Source organism: Sardina pilchardus, chromosome 24 (assembly GCF_963854185.1).
Source record: "Sardina pilchardus chromosome 24, fSarPil1.1, whole genome shotgun sequence".
Lineage (NCBI taxonomy): Eukaryota > Metazoa > Chordata > Actinopteri > Clupeiformes > Clupeidae > Sardina > Sardina pilchardus.
The window spans coordinates 10378994-10391197 of NC_085017.1; the positions used below are offsets into that span (position 1 = coordinate 10378994).

Below are 12204 nucleotides of genomic sequence, written 5' to 3' on the forward strand. Positions count from 1 at the left end.
GCATAGACCAACGCACGCAGTAAGCTGTTTCCAAACGTCTCTTTCCATCACGGCCCTCATCTGTAAGCCGTCTCCACCTGGGCTGGGACCCCTGGAAAGGTCGAGCGTTGCTCGCCAAATTACCGGCGTGGCGCGCAAACACAAAATCAATCCACTGAATCAACGCGTCTCTTCGCTCTCCACTGAATCTCATTTCCAGCCTTTTGTTTACACCACTTTAGATTAAGGAGGAATGGAGGCAATCCATTATATGCCTTTGTGTATTTATGAGCCTGCGTGTGTGTGAGTGTGAGTGTGTGTGTGTGTGTGTGTGTGTGTGTGTGAGTGAGTCTGTGAGTGGGTGGGTGTGTGTATGTGTATGTTTATTGGTGTGTGTGTGTGTGTGTGTGTGTGTGTGTGTGTGTGTGTGTGTGTGAGAGTGAGTCTGTGAGTGGGTGGGTGTGTGTATGTGTATGTTTATTGGTGTGTGTGTGTGTGTGTGTGTGTGTGTGTGTGTGTGTGTGTGTGTGTGTGTGTGTGTGTTTGTGCTTGTCTGTATCTGTAGGTGTGTGTGTGTGTGTGGGCGGAAAGCATAATGAGTCCAGCATGGGCCGATTGAGATGCACCGTGGGTCTCGCTTGTGGAGGCATCATCGTTTGTCTGCGTGACAGCTCCTGCTTCCTGCTCCCCTGCTGGCCGTAATGACGCCAGGTGCCTCTAGGGGGCCCTCCTGCGCGCTCCGTCCCTCAATGCCGCCAGACGCCGCAGAGGCAAGCCGGCGGCAGCCATGTGCGTGCAGTCGCCGTGGGAACGCGCTGGGGGCCCCCACTGACAGGCAGAACAAACAGTGTGGAATCGCACTGATCGTATACACACACACACACACACACACACACACACACACACGCACGCACACACACACACACGCTACGCCGCACTGACAAGCTAAACAACAACACCAGCACCATCGCACGATCAGTCACACTTCATACACAATATGCTGGCGTCCTCTCCACATCTTCAATAACATATTAGCATACAATCACTGGGCACGCACACACACACACAGACACACACACAGAGACACACACACACACAGGCTATTGTGGGCTTGGCAGCATTGTTGGCATAGCCTAAGTAAACATGGCGTGGATAATGGCGGCGTCGTATGCACAGACGCGACTGCAGCCTCTCTCGTCGCCCCAGCGAAGTTTATAAAACACGGGGAACGGCCGGCCAGTCACGGAACGACAGGAACGGCGTGAGAGAGAAGAGGAGGAGTGAGAGGAGGAGGAGGAGGAGGAAGTCTGGAGTACAGATAAGGAGGGGGAGAGGAAGAGCAGAAAGTAGGGCTCACAGACTGAACAGCATAAACTGTGTGTGTGTGTGTGTGTGTGTATTGGGGGGGGGGGGGGGGGGTGAGTTAAGGTGAACCAGAGAAGAGGCATTTCAACATTCTGGCTGGACTGAAGATCGACTTGAAATGACCCAAGCGGTCAGGCAGAAGGCCTTACGTCAATCTGTCGAGGTCTTACGGTGAACTTTATTCCACCATAAACCCTTCGGCCTACTTGTCTCGGGACTAGACGGATCGCTGCAGCTTTTTTTTTAATGTTCTGCAAGATCTACGGAGGTGTGTCCAAAGGCCTGCGAGGTGCGCTGTAAATTTGTGCAGGAGAGTGTCCGCTTGCGTGCGTAAGTGTGTGAGAAAGGTATTGTTTATTGTGCGGACAGGAAGTGCTGTTTTCCCGGGAAAGGAGTCCGGCCAGGAAACTCACACACTCCGCGCGGGAAACACACACACACACACACACACACACACACACACACACACACACACACACACACACACACACACACACACACACACACACACACACACACACACACACATACACACACACACACACACAATCGCAACAACTCTGTGAGAACCTTTGGCCCGATTAACTGTCTTACGTATTCAGCCTCCTACCTTCTGTTCCATAGCTGGCAGATCTGCACAGATTACCAGACCTGAGGAATCTACTGAGTCTCACACACATACACACACACACACACACACACACACAGACACACACACACACACACACACACGCACACACACGCACACACACATAGTCACACACACACAGTCTCCTCAACCCAGTCAGTTCCTCATCAGCACTTCCATGAAAATCCCTAGTTATGTTATTTATGTTTTCCAATAAATACATCCTTATCCACATATGCACACAAACAAACACACACGCACACACACACACATACACACACACACTACTCCTTAACCCAGTCAGTTCCTCATCAGCACTTCCATGAAAATCCTTCTTGGAATTCTATAACATTGTTGTGTTTTCCAATAAATACATCCTCTTCTATATGCACACACACACACACACACACACACACACACACACACACACACACACACACACACACACACACACACACACACACACACACACACACACACACACACACACACACACACACACACACACACACACACACACACACACACACACACACACACACACACACACACACACACACACACACACATCAATACCCAGCTGCAAGCTGCAAGCTGTAAGCTCTGAACTCATTGTAACAGATTTCAGCTTTACCGCCAGTGTGTGTGTGTGTGTGTGTGTGTGTGTATGTTGTCAGATCCACTTCGCACCGCTGAGATTAAGAGTCCAGATTACAGAAGAGAAGGGCCTGGGGGGGATGGGACGAGGTGGGGTTGGTAGGGTGGGGTAGGGTTGGGGGGGTAGGAAGGGGGCCTACACCAAAAAGAGGGGGAGGAATGGAGGAGCTTAGCCGGCAGGGGGTAACTGCACACCGTTTCGTGGAAGAGTGGGGCCAGAGGGGAGAAAGATGGAAGAGATAAGGGCTGGAGAGAGAGACAGAGAGACAGAGAGACATGGAGAGAGAGACAGAGAGAGAGAGACATGGTGAGAGAGACAGAAAGAGAGATACATGGAGAGAGGGAGAGAGAGAGAAAGAGGGTGGGAGCAGCCACTATCACTGCTCTCATCTGGGCTTTTACACCTGAAGACACAGGCACAGACTCATCCTCTCTCTCCCTCCCCACAGAGGTCTCTATCCCCCTCTCTCCCTCTCCACAGAAGTCTCTATCCCCCTCTTCTCCTCCTTCTACATTTATAATATCTGACTATCTGCTTCACTCTCTCTCTCTCTCTTCTACTTCTGTCTCTATCCCTCTCTTTCTGTAGTGCTCTCTACATTTGTTGGTTTCTCTCTATCCCACCTACACGTACACACACACACACACACACACACACACACACACACACACACACACACACACACACACAGACAGAGTATTTATTCTCTCTTTTGCGATTCCAAGGGCATGGAGAGCTTTTCAGACAGACTCTTTCAGGGTCACACAGAGCGAGAACGGAGTGGGCAAAGCAAGAGGAAGCAAACGAGAGAGAGAGAGAGAGCGAGGGATAGAGACAAGAGGAGAGGAGAGGAGAGGACAGAACGCACTAACGCCGCAGTGAGTGGGAAACGAGAGAGCCGGGGAAAGGTCGAGGGGAGAACAGCGCTGTACAGAACAGAGAATAGAGAGAAGAGAGAGGGCGAGAGAGAGCGAGAGAGCGAGAGAGAGAAAGGTTGAGGGGAGAACAGCGCTGTACAGAACAGAGAACAGAGAGAAGAGAGAGGGAGAGAGAGAGCGAGGGAAGAACTCGAAAGAACGAATGCGCACTGACTAATGGTTACGGCTGCCAAAACCGATAAAAAGATTGTGCTGAGGGGGAAAGAAAGCATTCCTTTTTCTTTCTTTCTTTCTCTTTCTCTCTCTCTCTCTCTCTCTCTCTCTCTTGCCCTCTCTTTTTCACTTATCCTCTTTCATAGAGAGGGGGTGCAGAGGGGGGGAGAGGAAATAAGTAGGGGGCGAGGGCTTTGAAAAGAGGCAGCATGTAAGGTGGAGATAAAAGGTAGCGGGGGAACGGCTAAGGACGGAGAGGTGGAGGAAGGGGGCAGGCGGAGAAGAGGTGGAGAGAGGGGAGAAAGAAAGAGAGAGAAAAAGCGAGGGAGACAAGAGAGCGAGAGTGGCGGAGGAGTACTGCAGCTGGGGGAATTCATGGGCTGTGTGTGTGTGTGTGTGTGTTCGTGTGTGTGTGTGTGTGTGTGTGAAGGGCTTGGTGGGTCGGTGGGTCGGTGGTCTAAGTACCGGCCTCCCATTCAGGAGCCGAGCAAGTGTCCCCGCGTGAGTGACAGACAAGACAGAGTGAAAGGCACTTCATCAACGGTGAACTTCGACCCCGCCGATCGGTCACACCAGCCCCGGGCCTTTTGTGCGCCCGGGGGGGACGGGCGGGCGGACCGGAGAAGAGGAGCGCGCTAATTTCGGGGGGGACGGTATAACAAAACGGCCATTTATCCGGATGGACGGAACAACAAGCAGGGCAGAGAATGGGAGCCTTTCGGGGGGAAATATGCCATTGAAAATCGCCCAATTTTCTCACAGAGGAGCGAAGAGAGCAAGGGTGAGAACCTTAAGCATGAAAACCCTTCTCTCTGTCTTCTTTAGGGAGACATGGAGACTCAACAAGGTGGCAGACGGGTGAGAAAGTAGGATGAGAGAAAGGAAGGGGAAGAGAGAGAGAGAGAGAGAGAGAGAGAGAGAGAGAGAGAGAGAGAGAGAGAGAGAGAGAGAGGAGAGAGAGAGAAGAGAGGTGAACTTTGTTCTACTAAACTAAACCAGCTTGTATCGGGCATCCTGCCAAAAGAGTGAAGAAAAAAAACGGCAGTGGGGAAAGGGGAGACAGGTACCTAGAAACAAAAACGAGGAGAAAAGGAGAGTCAGGTACGAGGGGAGAGAGAGAGAGGAAGAGATAGAGAAAGAGATAGCGAGAGAGAGCTAAAGGGAGATAGAGGGGGAGGAAGGGAGGAAGAGATAGAGAGAGGGAGAGATAGAGAGAGAGAATGCGGGAAGTTTACTCATAGTAGAGAGGAAGAACGTGAGTAAGACAAATTGAGGTATGCACAGTCAGAGAGTGCAAAGGAGTGAATGAATATCCGCTCTGTGTGTGAGTGTGTGTGTGTGTGTGTGTGTGTGTGTGTGTTGGAGAGAAAGAGAGAGTGTGTGAGAGTGAGTCAGAAATTTGGACCTCAATCTGCACCATGATCTGACCTCCTGCCTGACTGGCACTCCCTGACTTACGCGCACGTACGCGCATGTACACACACACATACACACACACTCACACACACACACACACACAAAGGCACCTGTGCCCATCCAGTTTAACAACTTCCTGCTCTGGTTAATAAATAAAGTCCTCCTTAACCTGGGGTGTAGGCCGGCACGTCAATACACACATCTTCTCCTGGCAGGCCGAGGCAGGCAGGACTCACGTAAACAAATGTGTGTGTGTGGGAGTGTGCAGAGGGGGATATATAGACAAGCTGAGAGAACACGCTGGAACATGCACACACACACACACACACACACACACACACACACACACACACACACACACACACACACACACACACACACACACACACACACACACACACACACACACACACACACACACACACACACACACACACACACACACACACACACACACACACACACACACGCCTAAACTGAGCTGTCAAAAACAGAGTGCTACTTAATGCAGGAACACAGTGGCAGTGTGTAAAAGGAACCCCTGACCCTGAAGTCAAACCACCCCGAGGCTGTTTCTCTCCCTTCCTCCCTCTCCCACTTCTCTCCTTAATCTAGTTCTCTCTCTCCCTCTCTCTTCTTCTCTACTTCATCTTTTTTTCTCTCTCTCTTTCCTCTATTTCTCTTGCCTTCACCTTTCCTCTCCTCCATGTATTTCTCTCTCTCTCCCCCTCTATCTCTCTCTCTCTCTCACACATACACACACACACTCACACTCCCCCCCTCTTTCTAACTCACTCCCACGTACATACGCACAAACCCATCCATCAGACCAGTACCATCCAGTGCAAAGCTCCATCTCCACACACACGCACACACACACACACACACACACACACACACAAACACACACACACACACACACACGGCTGTCTGCCTGACTTGTCTGTTCCTCCTAGTTTGATACGTGTGCCTAAAGGGAGCTCTTGCCGTCCCTCACACACACACACACACACACACACACACACACACACACACACACACACACACACACACACACACACACACACACACACACACACACACAACAAATCATGTCATTTGAAATGGGGCCACCAGACAAGGTAATTAGTTTCTGTTTTATCAACTGCATGGAACAGTCTGACACCAATTACTCACAGACCTGCAATTAAGAGCATTGATTGATAGACTGCAATCATGACACTCAGCGCCAGGAGAGAACAGCGTTCTGACGGAATACACCAACCCACATTACAGCTGGTTCTGCAGGAGAACCGTTCCCAGCACCACTCAGAAACCAGCATCCGTGTCCGAGTCAGAACTCGAAGTGGTGCCGTCGAGATTGACACAGATGGATAAACAGGAGTTGGGGAGAATTAATGGAGGAAAATTCTTTCCTCTTTCTGTTAACGCCGGGATTACGGATCCTGACAGTCAGGGGGGGGGGGGGGATGGAGAGTCTTAACCACAGACAGCAGTAAAAATAGTAAACAGCAACAACAGACGGTTATGTTCCTGTGTGGTTGACATTCGCTGTTTTATGTAACTCCGCATGACCGGTGGACTGGAGATGGGAGTCATAAGTAACTCATAAGCATTTGAGCTGAGGAAATGCGTTCGTTATGGGAAATGGGCAAAGACAAGTATTAGATATTTAATTAACTGGTTCATAGCCTAATTGATTGGTTGTGTTTGCAGTGTGTTGCCATGTCGTGTGTGTGTCAGAGAGAAAGAGTGTGTGTGTCAGAGAGAGAGAGAAAGAGACCAGGGCATGTGACAGTACACACAGTGATTGATTGGTATGTGTTCATGTCAGTGGAAGTGATGGAATAGTTTGCATGATTAAGTGAGTCTTTCTGTCAGTGACTGATTGAGGATACTGGGTACGCACACACACACACACACACACACACACACACTCTCTCTCTCTCACACACTCTCACACACACACACACACACACACACACACACACACACACACACACACCAGTGTATGCGTCTACCTTTTTGTCATATCCCTTCACAACCGTCATCGTCTCCAACTTTAACTCTGAACTGCAATTCATCTAGCTTGGCCTTCTGACCCGTGGACTCGGCTCGCGTTTCTGGGGAGCCGTCCAGCCGATCCATCTCACCACCCTCTCCTAACCTCTTGGCCAGAGTTTGGGTTACGCACTCAATCGCCCAATTAATCACCTGAAATACGGGCCCCTCTTACTGTTGCACAATTCACTAACACAAACTAGACTAATGGCGAATCAGACAATGGGGATGGTCCAACAAAGACAGCATACACACAGGAAACTTGCTCAACACCTGACAGATCATTTCAACACGCTTCTTGACTCACGGCTTTAACTAAACACTGAAATATTTCACTGCGTAGCCTACCCAAATAAATCAGCGACTGGTTCATAGGCTGCAACGCAGCTCTTACATGGATACGAACTCAGCGCAGAAGTGAATAATGCTAATACGACTCAGTTAAAATGAGTGTAAAATAATCGTGTTATTCTAATGTAGTCTAAGCAGCTTTGGGACAAAGTTACAGAGGAAGAGGAGCATTCACAAGCAATTCTCACAAATGTTTTCAGAATGTATGGAAACACTCTTACCTCCTTACCGACGGCCATTGAATAACCAGAGGTGAAGGAATGACTTCCCTAAATGCGAGTAAACAGTCTGTGACACGGATTTGTCTGACCGGATTATGTAATGACTATGAGTTATCCACCTCTCCCACAGGTAACCACCACGGGAAAAAGGCAGAGGTGGACAACATTAGCGATTCTATCTCTGTCTGTGATCGAGGGGCATTAACATGAGAACGCAGCACAGCGGTGCCCCTAACCAGATCTCATTTCCAATCAGGTCGTTTCACTCTGAAACTGCAAGTTACAATGCAAAGCATCGCATTCTCTGAGAGAATGGCAAATTCGATCGCTTTGTGCCAGCTGAATGCAAAGACCCTTACCATCGGACACCTCATATGCATAATTGTCAGTGCAATTGCGCGAAAAATACATCAAGTTTGCTTTAATTGTAGTGTGTCTAAATGTGGTTTTCGCAGAAGACGATTATAAGGCATCATAATAATAAGGAAAGTTGTATGAGGGAATTATAACTAAAATAAACAAATAGCAGCAGAAGGGAAAAACATAACTACAATAAATAAAAATAAGAGAAAAATAACGGCGTCGGCTTACTTTGAGTTGGTGCTGTTCCAAAATACGCTGTGTCTCTCGGCATTGGAGACCCACGCGCATAAACTCATCCCGACGCACAAAAGCCAAAGCAAATCCATTCTGCAAGATCCAGGCGAGTTAGCAGCAAAAAAAAAAATCAAAACAAAAAGCTAAAGGTCTTTGTAGAGGTCCTTGGTGCTGCAACAGGCTTTAGATTTGCATTCAGTCAAATAAACAAATACTGCACTTAAGCTGTATCAAATATAGAAAATATAAAGTAATACGTGGTTTCCGTGTTGAGTTCTACGGTCCTGAATGAGAAGGACTAGGAGCGCTTTTTGATTTTGTTCTAACACCAGTTTGGTTAACCACGCCCCTCCGAGGCTGTGAAAGCCAATGGTTGAGGAGTAGCCTATCGCCTATTTGTGCAATATGAAACGTACGCCCTCTAGAGTTGAATGCAGATGGGCTCGAAGATATTGAATTGAAACTATTCTCGTTTTGTCTATTTAAAATGTAAACGTCATTTTCATCAGTGACAGCGGCTCATTCCTAGAAACCTTTTGGACCCACTAATGCGGCAACGCCATCAAATTCGATCGACTCAACTTATTGACTTTAATAAAGTGCGCTATGATATAACAAGCAGTGCGTCCTCTTGAAATGTCTACGCGTTAAGAAAGGCTCGAACGCTGTTGTTGAGGCGGTTTAATTAGATTGATCTCCCAGATGCCCTTCCAGACACCTTTTTTCATCCTCACCTTTTCTCAATCAGCAAAAAAGGCGTTGGAAATCACAGCCGAAATCTTGGAACATCAAGTAATCTTAATGGAAAAGCTGTCAAACTTGGCGAGACTTGGTTAGTTGAGTTTGGTGAAGCTTAATTAATTGCACCACACAGCGGGAGCGCAGTTCGTAGACAAAGCTCACACTCCTATCAAATAACATGATCAAAATCTGCTGTTGGTTTGCCCACGTTTCATATGCAAAGTGACCGTGTGAAACAATGTTGATAACAGAGAGCTGTTGAAATGGCCAGGGATGTAAAGTTAGTTTGATGTGATTTCAAGCTTTGAAACAAACTTCAACGCGTAGCCTACACAACAGTTCTCCGTCTGCAAAGGCTAATTGGATTTCGAACAAGAGAAAGTTGTGGGCTACCAGCAGAGGTTTTTAAGTTCGGCGAGCACTGGCTTCTGATCATTGCACAGCGACCACGGCCTCTCGCCTATTATCCAACACCTCCAGAGCACTTACACCCGAGGCAAAACGACGATTGGGTATAGTTTTTCACCATTTCACCATTTCTCTTTACGTTTCTATGATCAAACTATATCTTATCTCTTAAATGTCCATGTTAGAATTTGATAAACGATTACATTAGTCTTAAGTTCAATATAAGTTTGTGGTTCTGTAGGCTGTGTTCTCTGGTGATCACAAGCCATAGGTAGAATTCTCAGCTTTATCCATATTTGTGGGTTTTCTACTCTGTCGTTGTTTTTCTTTTTTTCTCATCCTTTCTTTCTCGTTCTCTTCCATCCGGTTTCCTCTCCTTCATCTCATCCGTCAGCATCCTCCTGCTGTTTCTCATCCTCTGTCTCTTTTCTGCTTCTTTCCTCTCCAGTGCTCCTCTCTTTTCTCCTCCTCCGCATGTCCCCTTCACACTGAAACATTAAAAGTGTTAACAGGCTGATATAACTCACTGGTCTCAGCCTGCATCTCAGTGCGGTGAATCACACACTGTTACCAGCTCACACCCCCCAGCCTTCCACAGGGCACGCACAAGCAATGGCTGACCTGTCAGGTGATAGCTGATACCAGCCCCCTTCAATTCTAACAAGATCTTCTGTCTTCTGTGTCTCCACTGCCTGTTCAAAGCTCTGGACCAAACCACTGGATCTCTAGGTAAGTTGTCCACACCTGGGGGGTATTCCAAGTATGTAGTTTAGTGACAAACATTACCTGGGTAAGTTAACTTAAGAGTAAGTGGTACACCTCCTACTAGAAGAGATGCATGACTTCATTCTCCTGACAAAACAATGTCATATAGGTCCCTTGTTGTAGGAGGTTTAACAGTTAACTTTTCCAGGTTTGTCACTAAACCATGTACTTAGAATTTACACCTCAGGACAACATTTTGTTGACAAAACTGTTTTCGAGGGATCACCTGGTCAGAGCAGAACACTGTGATTGGTTGAGCGAAGTCTGATTGGTACAGCACACCCACAGAACAGCACAGAGTGAACTGTTGTGAGGAATACCAGCGTTTATTTAAAAGATGTTGTGCTCTGCAACCATTCTAAATTATATATTAGAGCAGTTTACTTTTCAAAGGGTTTGTGCTCGCCTGCTCCCACAGATTACAGTGCGTTCGACAGCTCTCATTTCACCCCAAGAGAACCCTGAAAATGTCAACAAAGGTTTGACATCGGGAAAGTCGGGAAAATAAGTTACATCATGAGTTTATTTTTGTTTATCATGCATCGTGCATGTTTTTATTATCTCTGCCAAGGAGGTTATGTTTTCATCGGGGTTTGTTTGTTTGTTTGTCTGTTTGTTAGCAAGATAACAAAAAAAGTTATGGATGGATTTCGATGACACTTAGAATTCCATAGAGCAATACTAATAAGTTGAACAAACTTCTTTAGATATTATGTCCAAAAATACAACTACACAAAAACATCTCACCTCATCGCCTTGAGGTGTCACAGAATGATTACTCAGTTTGGACAAAAATGTCAGATAGAACCTTATAATTGGAAGAATAACCAAACAATTCAGATCTATGTCACCTTTTGATGTGACAACTTAACTTACATTTCCATTAGCATGACTAATAATTGTGCTTCAAGAGCCTGTCCAATTTTGACTATGTATGAGGATTTTGTATAAGGATTAAGTGTGTTAAATCTATGCAGTACGGGACAAGTAGCCACTATTTTACCACATAGTTTGTCTAATGTAGCCATCAATTAATCACACTCGGACACTGTAGGTATTTTTTTTTTCAAAGGTGATTTTCTTCCGTCTTCCTGTTCAGAACAACTTGCACCTTTAAACAGAAACCCCAGGGGTGTTCTTTTATACAAGGAAGTAGAGCAGGCTCTTCTCCTCTGTTAATTATTTCTTTTTTTTTTCTTTTTTCTTTTTTTAAAAAGGAAAAACACAGCATTGTATTAGCCATTGTTTCTATCTCTTGCATAAGGGTAGGATCAGATCCCCACACTTACGCTAACATCACAGACGATCACACTTACACAGACACACTTGCACTTACATCACAGACGGACGTGCCCTCCATGCTATTAACCTGTATGTTATGAGAGAGAGAGAGAGACACCCACACACATACACACACACAAAACACAAACATGTTAGCGTAGCGACAGATCTGGATTAGGCTGAGGCAGTAGATGCTAAAGCGTCCCCGTGAACCCCGCTTGCAGGTCAGAGGGGCTAAAGTTAAACCACCTCGTGAGGTTTCGTGTGATGTGAGGTGAGTTCAACCTCCTTAAGCGCTGATTAATCCGCTCCTCCTGCCCATCTTGGGGCCGGGCCATTGTCCCGACGACGCGTCCGTTGCACAGTGGTTGGCGTTTTGCATAACAGACGTTAGCCGACGTGTCAACGAGTGTGGTGATTAGCGGAACGTCTCATAATGGGCCTTCCAGCAACGCTGTTGTGCAACATTTCCACTCAAGATCCCCTTTCGGAACTTCTAGCATTGGCTGATCTGTCAGGTGATGTTTTTAAATGTGACTTACATATGACAACTGTCCTCAGAGCAACTTGGGGTAAAGTGCCTTGCTCAAGGGCACAACGGTGGAAGCCGGGAATTGAGCCACAACTTGACAACTTTCAGAC

The 12204-nt window shown here is 47.1% G+C and overlaps 1 protein-coding gene across 1 annotated transcript in view; it reads right to left on the reverse strand.

Annotated features, from left to right (window-relative positions):
* efna1a (ephrin-A1a) overlaps positions 1-8641 on the reverse strand; it is an 18776-nt gene extending 10135 nt beyond the window's left edge. Inside the window, exon 1 of the mRNA XM_062529705.1 lies at positions 8362-8641. Within this exon, the coding sequence (XP_062385689.1) occupies positions 8362-8459 (98 nt within the window). The 5' untranslated portion in view covers positions 8460-8641. The remainder of the gene's footprint in view (positions 1-8361) is intronic.
* Positions 8642-12204: the final 3563 nt, after the last annotated feature.